This window comes from Balaenoptera borealis, assembly GCF_965194805.1.
Source record: "Balaenoptera borealis genome assembly, chromosome: 14".
NCBI lineage: Eukaryota > Metazoa > Chordata > Mammalia > Artiodactyla > Balaenopteridae > Balaenoptera > Balaenoptera borealis.
In genome coordinates, this window is record NC_138875.1 from 6,964,878 (window position 1) to 6,982,209 (window position 17,332).

General features: G+C 38.7%; 1 protein-coding gene across 1 annotated transcript in view; it reads right to left on the reverse strand.

Moving 5' to 3' along the window:
- Positions 1-16,450, reverse strand: part of LOC309611186 (uncharacterized protein) — a 792,706-nt gene extending 776,256 nt beyond the window's left edge. Inside the window, exons 1-4 of the mRNA XM_082355316.1 lie at positions 15,608-16,450; positions 10,355-10,483; positions 9,542-9,673; positions 4,474-4,589 (exon numbers count right to left, since the gene is read on the reverse strand). Coding sequence (XP_082211442.1) covers positions 4,474-4,589; positions 9,542-9,635 — 210 coding nt within the window. The 5' untranslated portion in view covers positions 9,636-9,673; positions 10,355-10,483; positions 15,608-16,450. The remainder of the gene's footprint in view (positions 1-4,473; positions 4,590-9,541; positions 9,674-10,354; positions 10,484-15,607) is intronic.
- Between the last annotated feature and the right edge of the window lie 882 nt (positions 16,451-17,332).

Here is a 17,332-nt window from a genome sequence, read left to right on the forward strand (position 1 = left end):
CCTAATGAAACTTAAAAGCTTTTGCACAGCAAAGGAAACCATAAACAAGACGAAAAGACAACCCTCGGAATGGGAGAAAATATTTGCAAACGAAGTAACTATCAAAGGATCAATCTCCAAAATTTACAAGCAGCTCATGCAGCTCAATATCAAAAAAACAAACAACCCATTCCAAAAATGGGCCGAAGACCTAAATAGACATTTCTCCAAAGAAGATACACAGATTGCCAACAAACACATGAAAGGATGCTCAACATCACTAATCATTAGAGAAAGGCAAATCAAAACTACAATGAGGTATCACCTCACATTGGTCAGAATGGCCATCATCAAAAAATCTACAAATAATAAATCCTGGAGAGGGTGTGGAGAAAAGGGAACCCTCTTGCACTGTTGGTGGGAATGTAAATTGATACTGCCACTATGGAGAACAGTATGGAGATTCCTTAAAAAATGAAAAATAGAACTAACATACGACCCAGCAATCCCACTACTGGGCATATACCCTGAGAAAACCATAATTCAAAAAGAGTCATGTGCCACAATGTTCATTGCAGCTCTATTTATAATGGCCAGGACATGGAAGCAACCTAAGTGTCCATTGACAGATGAATGGATAAAGAAGATGTGGCACAAATATACAATGGAATATTACTCAGCCATAAAAAGAAACGAAATTGAGTTATCTGCAGTGAGGTGGATGGACCTAAAGACTGTCATACAGAGTGAAGTAAGTCAGAAAGAGAAAAACAAATACCGTATGCTAACACATATATATGGAATCTAAAAAAAAAAAAAAAATTGTTCTGAAGAACCTAGAGGCAGGACAGGAATAAAGACGCAGATGTAGAGAATTGACTTGAGGACACAGGGAGGGGGAAGGGTAAGCTGGGACGAAGTGAGAGTGGCATGGACATATATACACTACCAAATGTAAAATAGATAGCTAGTGGGAAGCAGCTGCATAGCACAGGGAGATCAGCTCGGTGCTTTATGTCCCCCTAGAGGAGTGGGATAGGGAGGGTGGGAGGGAGACGCAAGAGGGAGGAGATATGGGGATATATGTATACATATAGCTGATTCACTTTGTTATACAGCAGAAACTAACACACCATTGTAAAGCAATTATACCCCAATAAAGATGTTAAAAAAAAAAAAAAACAATGGTAAGGAAATTCCCTGGCGGTCCAGTGGTAAGGACTCCGTGCTTTCACTGGTGAGGGCTCGGGTTCGATCTCTGGTGGGGGAATTAAGATCCCTTGGCCAAAAACAAACAAACAAACAAACAAAAATGGTAAGCACTTATTGTTTGAAACCAATGAGGGTCCACCCCTGGATGTTGGGTGGGGTCAATCCCACCAACATGAATGAAGAGACGATTGTTGAAGAGGAAATCAGGTGCCCTGTATTCTCTGAATTCACTCACTGAATGAATAAGAAAGACACCAAGACAGTAAGGATGACCTTGACAGCCGTGCACAAAGGAAAACAAGCACACAATGATAGGACTGGGGTTGTGTAGGGATCCCTAGACCTCTTGGAGATGGTTTTCTAGACAAGAGACAACCAAAAAATGTGCCAATGTTACCTTAAGTAATTTATCCACTCACGTCCCTCCCCACCCTCTCTACATTTACAAATTTGCAAGTTAAAAAAATTTATTGAAATGCTGTCAGGCAGTGAGATATTTCTTTATTTGCTAATGAGGGTAATTGGGAGTTTATTTTCATCGGATTCTTTGTGTTGGCAACAGCATAAGAAACACCAGAGCAAGAGACTTTCTGAAGGAAAACTGTGCAGAGTAAATTCCAAATGACTGAAAGTTCACCAACAAAAGGGGCATAAACAACCAACATTTTCTCTCCTCATTCTGTAAAGCTATCTTGCTTCCTGTTTCTAAAATTTTTCCAAATTTAAAACTGATTTCTCAATCATTGAATTTTTTAAAGCATGTGGGCAAACACATTGAGTTAACAAATGTGTTCTCAGATAGTAAGAGAAGGCCACTCAGCAAACTTCGGGATACACGTTTCAGAGTCAAAGAGAACATAGCCTGTCTCTGCTGTCCATTGGCTATGTGACCTGGAACACACTGCTTAAACTCTCTGTCTTGTCCCCTTAAAATAAATGGGACAATATCTCCCTAATAGGGTTGCACTGGAGACCAATGGAAATAATGCCCATAAACCACTTAGCCCAGTGCCTAGAAAAATCACTCAATATTTGCTATGTTATAATGATCATAATTCATGGGAAATCTGTTCCAAACACCTGAAATGCAACTATTTACTTAAATGTTATTTAATATCCCTCACGTGACTCTAAAATGTAGACATCTGAGAAATGAGGTAGCGCTTTCCTCATCCATCAGATGCAAAAACTGAGGATAGAAGACAACATACCAATAAATCTGCAGCAAAATCAAAATTTCCTCCTATCAATCATCTATACAAGTGAAAATGGCCAATGCACAGAGACATTAACTCTCAGAACCAGAAGAGGATGCATTGACTAACCCCCTTGTTTATCTGATAGAACTACCCAGGCCTAGGCAGTCAAGGAGGGCAAAAATCAGGCCAAATAACTATTTAATGATCTAGTTAATTAAAATAGATCTCATGGCCTCCTCATAAAAGTAATAACAAGCCCATATATATATATATATATATATATATATATATATATATATATACATGAATATGTATGTATATATATATATGTGATATTTCCAGGTATTGTTCTAAGTACTTTCCATATATTGATTCATTTTCATATAGTGACTCTTTCCATATATTGGCTCAATACATGACTTTCCATATATTGACCCCATCTATTGACTCATGGTCTTCACGACAGCTCTGACAGACGGGGACACCATGGAACTCAGCAGTGGAGCGACCACCAGGGGCAAGGTTGGGATGCAAACCCTGGCCACGTGCCTCAGTGTCTGCGTCCTACCATTACACTCTATGTCCTACACAGCCCAATATGTCCTGCAGCCATATTTAAATTTTAAATTAACCTAATTATGCCAAGGGGGAGGGAGTGGGGAGAGGGAGGGATGGATTGGGAGTTTGGAATTAGCAGATACAAACTATTATATATATAATGGATAAACAACAAGGTCCTACTCTATACCACTGGGAACTATATTCAATAACCTCTGATACACTATAATGGAAAAGAACGTGAAAAAGAATATATTTATATGTATAACTGAATCACTGTGCTGTACAGCAGAAATTAACACAACATGTAAATCACCTATACTTCAATAAAATAAATTTTTAAAAATTAATTAATTAATTAACCTAATTTAAATTAAATAATATTACAAATTCAGTTCTTCAACGGGACTAGCCACAGTTCAAGTGCTCAATAGCCACACGTAGCCCATGGCTTCCACTGGGCAGAGCTGATGGAGAACATTTCCATCATCACAGATACGTCTCTTACAGCCCTGTGCTCCTGACCATGACACATCACTGCGTCGTGGACTCCAGCAGTCCGTCCGCTCTACCCACCCATCTTAATGGTTACACTTGAATTCAAAACATATTTAGGTTATCTCATTCTCTTATTGAGAAAACAGCTTACTCAGAGCTTATATTTTACACAGCTACTCAATAGAACACATCAAAAGGTGCAAAGCAACCTTCTGAGACAATGATTTTGCATCCATGTAATCCAAAAATTAAGCTCAGATAGGAGTCAAGAAAAACAAATCACATGCAGAGGGTGAGGTGGAGCGCCGTTGGTGCGAATCTTGCAGTGGAATCAAATTGCACCACGTCTGTGATCGTCTATTCCTAACTAAAGTCGAGAGCCCCCAAAGTAACAGAAATGACTGATGACCATCAGTTGTTTTCCATCAACATCTTTTCTCTCTACTCTTCTTTCCTTCTCTCATTCTCCTACTTCATTTCTGCTTTTCTTCTAACTCCCTCTGATAGTGCCACAGACTTTTCAGGATCCAAGTCTTTCACAGTTTATTATGAGAATCAGGGAATGTGTTCTTCCTTTAAAACCCCTCCTCCTTCTCTTTCTCCACCTCCTTTTCTTGCTTTTCACTGAGAGCAGCTGCCATAACAGCGAAGCTATTATATGCCAGAGCGCTGTGCAGTGCGCCTTATTCTATTATACGCCAGCGCGCTGTGCGATGCGCCTTATTCTATTATACGCCAGAGCGCTGTGCGATGCGCCTTATTCTATTATACGCCAGCGCGCTGTGCGATGCGCCTTATTCTATTATACGCCAGAGCGCTGTGCGATGCGCCTTATTCTATTATATGCCAGCGCGCTGTGCGATGCGCTTTATTCTATGCCAGAGCGCTGTGCGATGCGCTTTATTCTATTATACGCCAGAGCGCTGTGCAATGCGCCTTATTCTATTATCTCACTTAACCTCAGAACAGCCTCAGCTCGTAGGATTACAAAACCTATTTACAGAGAGAAAACGAAGGCGTAACCTACCCAGGTCACATAATAAGAGGTGAAGTCTGGATGTGGATCCAGGTCTGCACGCCTCCAAGGATTGTGCTCTTTATTGATGTAGTAGGCCGTCCTCAGCATCCTCAAAACAGGATCACCTGGAATAGTGGAAAGAGCTTTTTACTAAGGGAATAAAAAAATCTTGGTTTTCATCCTCTTCCAGAATAAATTCAACTGTTATTGTGAGGAAATTATTTAATGTCTCTGGATTTCAGTTTCTTATTTGTCAGATGAGGAGCTGAGGGAGAGGACTTTTGAAGCCCCTTCCAGCTCAAAACTAGAATTCTATTCTACCGATGTAAGTATATTTTAACTTTTCTCCTAAGTATATGACTTTTACCACATTTTAACTGATGACAACTAGTATTTACTGGTTGTCACTATGCGCCAGGCATTTTACACACAGTATCTCATTTCATCTTTTTCACAACCTTGGGATGTAATTTCATTGTGGATTAAATTAATTCCATGGTGCAGAAATTGAGACTCAGGGCAGCTAAGTAACTTGCCCCAACTATGAAGGATGGAGGCTGAACCCAAACTCAAGGCATCCGGCTCTGTACTCAAAGGCTGCACTGACTCCCAGTTGTACCCACAAGTCCTCCCCTGGCCATATGCTAGACTTTTCACAGCACACAGATATCTAGTAGTAGAGAGTAATAGTACAGAAATATATTAACTCTCCAGAAAAAATTCAGAACAGAGGAAAAACCAAGCAAACATATTTTGATGACAAGCCTCTTACCAGTCTGTGATGCAGAAAGCATATTCAACTTTTACCTGCCTCATTCCACCTACAGAATAAACTTTCATTTGTGAATGAAGCTGACTTCCATGGAATCTTAAAAAAAATCATATGACGAACACTGACTGTAGTAGCTCCATTAAGCTTAAAATCCCATATAGTTTTTTAAAATTGGCATTTCTCCCTACACATTTAATCATAATCTTTTTTAAGTGTGGGTAAATCCTGGCTCAATAATACTATCGACAAATGAACCTTTAGCACTTTAACTGCCTAAAGTTGGTGGATACTAAAAGCCTCATACGGGATCTGAGCCCCTCCCATGTTCGGCAAAAAATAGTGGTTTATAAGGGCAATTAAGACATTTCTGGAACCATCGCTCAACATTCTCTTGGGACTAGGATCTCTCCTCACGTAAGTATGTAAGGCTATAAACTGTTTTCTTTTTAGCTTAATCAAATGTGTCATAGGAAAATCCCTCTTGTGGAGCAAATATATGGATAGATTTGTGACGAAGCAAATACAGTAATATTTTAATTATGGAATCTAGGTGGTGGCAATATGGATACTTACTGTACAGCTCTTTCAACTTTTATATTTGAAAGTTTTACAATAAAATGTTGGGAGAAAAGTTCCTCTTATAAAATATGTATTGTATATTCTACAAATACTTATTGACTCCCTACTATATACCAGGCACTGGTGTATGCTAAACAAGGAGCTTAGGGTTTAATGCAACAGTCGTGCAGCACTGGCTTAGGCTAGATTTGGAGCCCAAAGCTGAGGACCAGATATTCTTTCAGTTGAAACAGGAAAACCCCCATGGCCTACCCAGCCTGAGAAGGCCCCAGTTATGTGCTTGCTGACAGTGACCCAATCAAAGACTGTCACATACATTCGCAAGTCAATCAGAAAACTCCTGGCCCACAACCCACTCCCACCACCTCCATACCACTTCCCAAAATCCCACCCTAAGGGGAAATCCCTCCCAAATTGGACATGGACCAAAAGCTGTTTCAATTTCCTCCTTTCACTCTATAAAACTATCCTTTCAAATCCCTTTGTGTCTCTAGCAGAAGGAGTGAGATAATAGCTGACTCCCTCACTACAGGAAACTCTGAATAAACAGACTCTGATGAAGTCTACAGGTGGTCTTCAACCATTTGATTGTCCTCAACTACCATCATCGATATGCTTCGTTAAAATCAGTTGTGACAACCCTCTAAAAACACACAGGGCACCTGTATTTGTTTCCCCTTGTGTTTCCACTCTCCTTGGATTGCAGTCTGCTGTTAAGAGAGATGGTGATACAGTTACAGGTCACTTGCCCAGAGTGGCACATAATCCAAGGTACCTCCTTGAGAGCCTGTTACTTGAGAAGGTCATCTGCCTCTTGGGGAAACTTGTTGAAAATAGCTGAGTATTCATCAGTGTGCTCCTAAATGCTCTGCCCTCCCCAAAATAAAGGATAAGAAAGTGTCAACACTGATGGCTGCCTGTGGGCTGCATATTTACTTTGTGAAACAGTGGCCTGAATAATCATGACTGAGTCACTCTAGGAGACTCAATAAAAAGCATGGCATTGGTCCACGTGTTTGGATTCAATATCTCCCATCCCATCTGACCAAACACTCAAATAACTCACTCCTGATGTCTCTTCTCATGATTTCAAACCAAAGTGATTAAGCTCTCCTCCTTGAAACGCTCATAGTTATAAGCCCTGGAAAGAAGGAATGAAGGAAAGGAAGACAGGGAGGGAGGGAGGGAGGAAGGAAAGAGGAAGAAGATAATCCTGTTTTACCATCTCTCCAAACATGAAGAGGAATATGATCAAAGTTCCTTGCAAGGATATATCCTCAACATTTTAATTTTAAAGATGCCAGTCACAGGGCAAATAACACCATTCATTTCTTTCTGTTTTATACTGCATCACATTTTTTTCAGAATTGTTGCTGTGCTTCATATATAGTTCCCCTCCAAATTTTCTGACAGAGACTTACTATCGCTCACTTCTGAATCAACAAAGCCTAACGCAAAAGGGAAGACCTAGCAGTGTAATACCCAGTCAGTGCAATAGTCCTTTTTGTCATTTCATCCAATAGGATTTTGGAGTTTCACTGTTAGTATGATATTTTGAAATCTGATAGGAGATATCCACCTAATACAATCAACACCCTTCTGACACGCTCTTCAGAACTGGCTGACTTGTAAAATGATGTGTGTGTGTCTGTAGATGTCTTCACAAAGAACTAGGTGAGGTCCTCTGAGATTCCTACAGGTGGGAAATTAGAAAAGTGACTTCTAGATTCTTCTAAAAAGGTTTCTATTAGTATAATGTTCTGATTAGCATCATGGTTGCAAAAGGCTAACCCCATGATTCCATCAGCTTGGAATGCCTGTCACACTTTAGGTCCCTAGGGAAAGATCCCTGCTCATGATGCAGTCAGACTGTGCATGCAGCAGCCCCCTGGCTCTGTTTAAATACACTGTTGACCTACTGCCTGACACCGTCAGCAGTGTCCCCACAGACCCAGCTGGCCAGCCAGGTCAGCACAGCACAAAGTGAGCCACCTCGTGACTCAGAAGCTGCTCCTCAGCCTTTAGCTCAGATCCTCTGCAGGTCGGGCAGGGTTGAGGGGGCCCTGGTTCCAAGGGGAGGCCAGGTGCCCAGGCACCATACAGGGGGCACAGACGTGACCAGATGAGGTCCAGACCCATCTGACAACTGAATGAATTTGCCCCTCCAAGATACACTTTATCATCCAAATGAACTTTCACTTCCTCACCAAAATTGGGAATATATGAAAAACGACACACATAAAACTAGAAAACAAACTTCCACTCTGCACAAACGTAAACACGCATAGGAAGGCTACTATTGCTTACTTGAAAAAGAAAAGAAAATGGTAGATTCACTTTTGACATCTAATCGTTTTGACTTACATTAGCTACGGCAATAGATATTGAGAATAATGACCAACAAATGAAACACAGATACCATAACCTGCCTGACTCTGATGGGTGTGGTGTCCACTGTGAGTTGCTGAGGCAATATCACTTCCCTGTTTCATCCTCATTTAGAGAATTTCAATTCTGACAGGAATGGCACTGGGCCCAGAGAACAAAACAGGCATCAGACCCTACTACAGCTAAAGGTCACTGTGGGACACGGTTCAGGGCAAGAAGATGTACATTTACTGGGGTTTCTGGAAATGTTCCAAGTCCTGATCTAGCCACTTATCCTTCCTCATTCATCTTTCTTCTTTGTTTCTGGAATGCTAACATAATTCGTAGATGCTCAGCCATTATGCATGAAGGACAGTGAAGTAAAAGCGTGAAATGAGCCCACCCCTAGAACAGCTGCACTGGACCCTGAAATGACCACCTCCATACTTTTTGCAAGAAAAATGAAACTCCTTATTTGTTTAAGCAGTATCAAAGTTCCTGCCCCTCTCAGCTAAATCTATCCCAAGTAAAGAGTGTGGATCAAGAAACACCAACATTCCCCAAAATTCTTTGGGTTTTATTCACATCAAGTGGTTCTCTTCATTTTCAGATCAAGGAGATCACCTTCAGAAAGGTGTGCTCGTTGTCTCCAACCTGACCTCACTAGGAGGAAGACAGGTTTGGGGTCCTGGCGTTTTGGCAATTAAGGTAAAACTAAAGGATAGTCAAACTCCATCACACTCCTCTTCCAAGGTGAGCTACTGAAGTCAATATTTTATTGAATACAATAAAAACAAAGAGAAATGTCCAGGATAATGATGCCAGTGTACGTTTCCTACATTCCTATCGATGAGAAACTATCCTAGAATTAACACATAGAGTTGATTGTATTGTATACTGCCTAACGACAAGGTCATCCTATACATTCTCCGACTAGGGCAGACAAAATACAAATTTCAATGTAAAAGTATGGAATTCTGAGAAACAATGATTTAAAAGGAGAGATCCATGAATTTCAGATGAAATCCAGCTGTCAATGGACATATATCAAACATGTTTTGGACAGAAAACTTATTGTCCTGGCACCTTTGGTCATTCGGAGCCTAGAAATGAAATTGTTCACGCCTAGTTCCTAGATTTCAAACTGCTACCCCTTTAATTGTTCATCCTCATTTATAAAATCAGTAGGATTAATGGTCATCTGTCTCCTTCCAAGGCAGTTATGAGAAACAGATCAATGCCAGTACAACTTTCCCCCTCAATTCTTCAGCTTGCACAGTTTTGTGGTGCTTTACTAGGTAAACTTCAAAGCGATTTAAATGGACCTGTTCCATCCACTCATGTACAGGAGCTGATTACCTTTCAAAAATAGTGTAACGAAGTTCGGAACCCCATTCTTCCATGCTCGATGGGAAGTGTCAACTGCCTCAGCGGTAAGTTTGTCAGAGTCCATTTCCAAGAGTGAGGGAGGCTGTTGGCAGACACTGCTGTCTGTAAATGGAGTGGAAGGGAAAGAAAGAAAAGCAGCTTGTTAGTTGCAACAAACACTTTGGTTGGCAATTCCTCATCCTTTCTCCTTGCCCACCTCCTAATGTAGATGCTAAAAAAGCGAGATCCTTCCTTTTCTAGCCACTTTTGTAGCTCAGAGAGGCCATGAGACCCCCTTCTGCCCAAAGAGATGTTAAGGTAGAGGGACTTCTGGGAAAGACTTTTGTTCCTGGATAAAAGGAAACAGGTATGTGAGAAGAGCTGCCTCTTGCCACCTTGACAGCTCTCCTCCTTCTGCACTCACACTCGGCCGCATAAAGACTTGCTGTCTGTAGGTGTGGCAACCACCTGGTGACCATGAAGCCTGACACCTAAGGATAAAAACTAAACAGGCTACAGATGTTGAAGCATAAGGAAAGCAAGAACATGGGACCCCCATGATACTAAGTCACAAACCAATCTGGAAACACCTCCCTCTAAATATCTTATTAAGTTTGCAATAAATGTCCTTTTTTTAACAGGACACCTAAAAGAACAATACTGACTCAGATTCAGCATTGGGACCTACAAAATTATAGGGGTTCTAAAAATATAACACAAAAATAACTCAAGAACTGGCAACAGTTACGGTCGAATCCATGAATAATCAATTTAAACAGCTTGTTAGTTCATGGAAATATTTACCTGGCAGAGTAAGAACCAGCTGGAACAATTCCAGGGTTCCTGAGCCTCCAGGGCAATTTAGAATGAGTGCCAGACTTCTTTGGAAGGAATTTCACCGCTCCCTCTTCATTGAGAACGTGCTTATTTACCCTACAGGCACAGGTATAAAGATCAAGGAAATAATGAGAATCATTTCTTATATTTATATAGCAAATTATCTCTTGATAATTTTGTTTTAATAATAATTAATCTTTGCAATATCCTTGTGGGGGGGAGAAGGGATAAAGAATAATTACTGCCATTTTAGAGGGAAAAGATACAAAGAACAGGAAATGAAGTGATCACCTATACATCACAGTCAACATGTAGCCCCACGTAAAGACAGCCAGTAAACCAGCAGAGATTAGATTCTAGTTATCTTAAATCCCAGTCTAGCCTCTGTCCCTCAGGCACTCTTTCCTGATGACAGCAGTTGATCCAAATGAATCACTCAGTTCCTTACACCTCCCAGAAACTAGGACAGGGTTCAGAGGGAACACAGACAAAAAGGCAAGTCAAACCAGCTCATTGAAATCATTGTAATTAAGACACCATAGTCATTTTTTGTCTCCTAAACATTTGCAATAAAAAAAAGAAAAAAACAATATAAGGAAAGCACCGATACAAAGGAATGCTTAAAAGTCAGAGATATTTGCAAATAATGTCTACAAAATAAGCAACAATAGAGCAACTAGCAGTAGCAGAGAGGGAAGAGATAGTTTAGATATATATTAAGTACTATTTGAGAGGTAACTGAGGTTAAGTGAGCATTTTGTTTTCATGTGTTAATAAGGCATGCCACAACTCTTTCAAAATAATGTGAGGTGGCTGGGAATAAAGTCTACATGAACCATAGGGCCTTTAGAATATTAATAGTACTGCCTGAGTGCAAACTCTTGCCTTGTCACATACTAGCCACGTGATTTAACTGCTCACTGCCTTAAGCTAGCTGATAGAGTTTACTGTGGGAGCAGTAATAGCACCAACCTCAAAGCATTCTTACCTCATCTAAGTTAATTTATCTGAGGAAGCTCAGAGAACACCAAGCAGGATAAATGCCCAAAAAACTACACCTAGGTATATCATTTTCAAATTACAGAAAATCACAGATTAAGAAAAACCAAGAAAGTCTTGAAAGCAGCCAGAAGGGAAAAACACCTCACCTACAGGGAAACAAAGATAAGAATTACATCTAACTTCTCCTCAGAAACCATGCAAACAAGGAGAAAGTGGAGTGAAATATTTAAAGCGTTGAGAGGAAAAAACCTCACCAACCCAGAATTCTGTACCCTATGAAATTATCCTTTAAAAGTAAAGGAGAAATAAAGTACTTCTCAGACAAACAGATATTGAGAGAATTTGTTGTCAGCAGACCATCCTTGTAAGAAATGTTAAAAGAAGTTCTTTAGAGAGAAGGAATATGATATAGGTCAAAAACTTGTATCTACATAAAGAAAGGAAGAGCATGGAAGAAGGAAGAACTGGCTGTTTTGTCACAGTTGCTTAGACTGATTTATGAAACTTTTAAGAGGAATTTTCAAGGTGAGTTAATGCGCCACTCAAGATCAGTCTTACGTCTTTAGGTTCGATTATTTTAATGCTGGTGATAATCACATGCATGAGCCTCCCCACCGTGATCCAGCAGGTCTGGGGTGAGGTCTGGCCATGAGACTAACAGCTCCCCAGGTAACTGTGCTGTGCAGCCAGAGCTGGGGGCCATGGCTCTCAACCATTTTTGGAAACTGGCAGGACCTACGTGCCATCTTAGGCAGTAAACCTTACCCAGATCTTTGCAACACCAAAGGCTGTTCCCAACTTCTAGGGGCTGCCCATATTCCTAGGGTCATGGCCCCCTCCCTTCATCTTCAAAGCCAGAAATAATTGGTCAGTCCCCTCTCATGTCTTGCATCTCTCCCACCTCCACTGTGGTCACATCTCTCTCCCTCTCTCTCTCTCTTTCTCTCTCCTCCCTCTGACTTCAGCCAGGAACAGTTCTCTGTTGTCAAAGGTTCATATGATTAGATTGGATCCACTTAGATAATCAAGGATAATGTCCCAATCTCAAAATCCTTAATTGAAACACATCTGCAGGGACTTCCCTGGTGGTCCAGTGGGTAAGACTCCGTGCTCCCAAAGCAGGGGGCCTGGGTTCAATCCCTGGTCAGGGAACCATATCCCACATGCATGCCACAACTCAGAGTTGCATGCCGCAACTAAGAAGTCTGCACTTGCAACTAAAGATCCCGCATGCTGCAATGAAGATCCCACGTGCTGCAACTAAGACCAGGTACAGCCTAAATAAATAAATAAATAAATAAATAAATAAAACAAAAAAACAGAGCTCCCCTCAAAGCATTTAAAAAAAAGAAAGAAAGAAAAGAAAAGAAAAGAAACATCTGGAAAGTCTCTCTTGTCATGTTACTTAACATATTCACGTGTTCTGGGGATTAGGACCTGAACATCTTTGGGGCATCTACCTATCACACTCACTACTCCCCATCCCAATTCCAAAGTCTTTTTAAAATTATTTTACGAGTGTATACTATTATTTCTGAATTTCTTGTTTGAGACTTAACATTAAGATAAAGATTTAACTCTTTTATGTGCCCACACATTCACATACATACACCCTCCTCCCTTCCCCATTCTACAAATTTCCCAATGAGTTAACCAAATATTCTATCCAATTTTTGGTTAAATCATTATCCAGGTGTTTACATTATTATAAGCATGTAAATATTTTTATAACTAAAATAGATATTATGCTATGATTATTTTTTCTTTCTTACATATATGTCATTTCTTTCATTCACTTAATTTTCTATGTATCAATCATCTTTGAGGTTCTCATCAAAATTGGAAATCATTTCTCAGTACATTCAAACACAGCAGAAAATCTAGTAATTTTTTTTCTTTTCTTGAATATACCTCTCCTTGGCCTTATGCTCTTTCATTTAGATTGATTGTTCTCAAATCTATTATAGCTAATGACCTGGAGATATTCTTTTGGTATCACTTCCAGGATTCCCTTCACATTTCTCCTATGTTGATGATTAACTGTCTTCTTTACTCCCTCTTTTGGTTAGAGCACATGCTCCAGTAGCTCTCTGAGAAAAGGTGCATGATTTTGCTTAGTTTGCATGTCTTAAAATATTTTTATTCTACCCTCATATTTGTTTAGTGTTTAGGCTCTATATAGTACACTGGGTTGTAAATCTTCCTCCCTGTCTCCAAAATGACATTGAGATTTGAGAGACAATCATGTGGAGAGTGGTCTATATGGCATCTTGTAGTTATGGAGTAACAGAGAAGGACAGTTGTGAAGGAGTTACCCAGAATGACACCTCCACCACAGCATGCTCTCAAGAAGATCAGTTTTAGAAAACAACAGACATAGTACTTGACAATCTGGGAAATGACTCCCTGAAATATCTATGCCTCCATATTTTAAAATAGTTTTCATGTACTTAACCTCTAGACTTTTATATACTTAACCCCATTTGAGGACTACTGTTTTAAAGAATTAACTCTTTCTGGAAATGTGGGACCCAAAACGTAGAGAGAAATAAAAACCCTACTTTCTTACTCTCTCCTTATTTTTTACTTTTCACCCTTTATTTACTTTTTATAGAAACAAAGAGCTTTAGCTATTTCTTTCTCCTGTGACACCTCCTCCTTCCACCTAATAGAACAGTAGGAAAAGTGGTTCAATGGCCTCTTTGTGATTCTGATGTTCAATAACCTAAATTTCTCTAGATCCTAGAATACTCAAATATAATCATCACTGATTACAATTTTCCTTTCTTATTTTTCATTTTAAAATTTATATTGGAAACATATATGGTCCTGTTTGCAAGATATGAAAAATTTAAGATTTATATGTACATTATAGATAGAAAAGATTCATGATATTTAAGGATTTTAAGATAAAGATGATTTTAAGGATTCAAGATAACGAAGAAAAGAAAGACTTCAATAATTTTCTAATCACCCTTCTCTTTATTGTGAACAATTTTGGCATACATGCCTACTAAAGAAAATTATTATTAATTTTAGTAAAATTTTAATGAAAGTCATCATGTCCTAGATGCTGAATAGTATGGCAATGTTATAACCTTAATTTCTGGGTTTTTATAATCTCTTTGTGGAGCCCAGACAGTTATACAGTGAACAGTTAAGCAGTCTATGATTAATTGCTAAAGTGAGAGCTATGAACATATAATATCTGATTCAGTATGATGTAAGACCTAGACTATTAGGAAATTTGCTCCAGAACTTTATCCTGTAATTTAGTTAGATGAAAAATAAAATTTACTAAGCTGTAAATTGCTGAGAAATGCAACTGAAAAATTTATACTAAAATTCAAACGGATTACCTTGATGTATATTCAACCTCTGGGTCTAAGTATATTCATTTCTACCACAAGCTCTGAATAGGAACAAACATTATGATACTAAAACTGAATTTTTAGCCTAAGGCTAACATGGAAATGAAAACTGAAAAACATAAGTACAGTACATTTATTTCTTTTACCCAGAGTTTTACTAAGAGTTTTGAGTTATTTGAACATTTAGACCTCTTACACTTCAACTTCCTCTGAAAACAATAGAAATATATTCCCACCCTGTTACAGTTTTATCACCCAGTTCCTATAGAGAAATCCTTTCAACTGAAGCAGTTTAACAAAAAGGTTAAATCTAAGATGCTATCAATTAATGATGATTAGCAATTTAGTAGTTGATAAATGTTACATATTTAACGTACTTAGATGAACTCTTTCATGCCCTTGAGCTAATAACTCATATTAATTAAATTATTAATTTAGTTAAATGCAGAATTAACATTTAATCTTCTCATCCCACGGCAAACGTATCTTCCCATCACACGGCAAATGCACATAGCTTGAAAAGCCACAAATGACTAGAAATAATATAAATGTGTAGGTATTTCAATATGCAAAGAAGAAAAAAAATCAATATCTGGTTCAAATTGTTCTAAAAACTCAAGTTCAGACTTCCCTTTCTAGTTGGCATTTGCCAAATTTCTGGATTCCACCAATTGTCTTTAAGTTCTAAACAGTGAAAAACTACTTCCTCAGAAGCAGACCAAAAAAAGAAAGAAAATGAAATCACTTTTAAAGCAATCAAAACCAACCATCAACCATCATTACCGGGGAAATAAGCAGTCAGGATTTGAGTGAGACCTTGAAGGCATAAATATAAACTTCTACATACCGCGCCTTAGCTGTGCTTCTCAACTGAAGGCTCTAAAAATTACATGGTTTCCAATAAGTGAATTACATTCGTATTTTTTCCATAATCAAAGAATATAGATCAAAGTTTGGTTTCTCAACCTTGTTACTTCTTGAAGAAGCATTCTCATGTGAAAATGAGACCATCATCTGAAATCAAGAAACCAGTTCAGAAAGTGATCAAAGCCGTGAAGAAATCATTTTGAAAGTTACTGAGGGACATGCAAGCACACTTTACTGAGAGCCCCGAGGTCACAGCAGAGAAAAGTATTGATGTATATTTTTGCCTTGTGCTTTGTCATGTTTTTTTCATTAAAATGGCTTTGTTTGGAGACCTATAAGGAAAGGCAGTGCTGTACCAAAGGAAGGAAAAGAGGGTGTAGATTTTAACCTTTCATGGAATCATTTCAGCAACTGAGATTTTCTTTTACCTTTAATCTTTTCACATGGAGGAAATATTTTAGAAATGAATCTCTACCTCTTCCCAAAATCAATTCTCGTTTTCAAAAGGGAATTTAGATACTGTACATCATGCACAAGTCAATATAGAATGAATAAAAATGCTGTTTCTGGAAAGGCAAAAAGGCTGAGTTAGGGTTGGAAGACTCCAGGGATGGGGGTGGCAAGAGCAGAGTAAAAGCAAATTAATTCCAGGATGTTTTTCATCCAGAGCAAATTCATCTGCTGATGATGAAAGGCAGAAATAGTTCTCTTGGTTATGGATTGGGTTTGTCTAGAACTTTTAAACAACCAAAAACACCATTATAGGTCATACGTACCATGAGAACTATCATTACAACTAAACATTTAACTAGGTGGTCCAGTGGTTAAGACTCCACGCACCCAATGCAGGGAGCCCAGGTTCAATCCCTGGTCAAGGAACTAGATCCCACATGCCGCAGCAAAGATCCCACATGCCGCAACTAAGACCTGGCACAACCAAATAAATAAATGATGGGCTTAACAATAACCTGGAGATTGCAGATGTAAGGATTAATTAATTTAAAGCTCCATCAAGAGAAATTATACAATCTGAAGCAGTGAGAGAAAAATGGTTGAGCAAATAAAGAGCCTCAATGATATTTTGGAAAATATCAAGCAGTCTAACACACATGAAATTGGAATCCTACAGGGAGAGGACAGCAAGAAAGGGACAGAAAGTATTTAAATAAATAACTTAACAAAAATTTCCTAAAGTTGGTGAAAGACATGACTTACAGATCCAAGAAGCACAATATATCCCGAGCAGGATAAATACAAAGAGAAACACACAACTCAGTACATCGTAATCAGACTACTGAAAAATAAAGATACAGAGAAAAATCAAAAAGATAAAATAAAAAATAATAAAGAGAAAGAAAAATCTTAAAAGCTGCTGGGGGTGAGAGGATTACACAAAATTGACAGAGGAACAATAATACAAATGATGGCTAATTTCTCATCAGCAACATTGGGGCCCTGAAGACAATGGAATGGTATTTTTAAAGTGTGTAAGGAGAAAAATACAGTCAGCCCAGAATTCTATATCTAGTGGAAATATTTTTCAAAAAAGGGGTAAAATAAAGATATTTCAGTTAAACAAAAAAATGAGAGAATTCATTGCTCTCAGACTTGCACTATGAGAAACACTAAAATTCATTTTAAATAGAATTTAGCTACTTTCAGTTTCACCTAATTCTCTAAACTTTTCAGGCTAATCATATGTGCT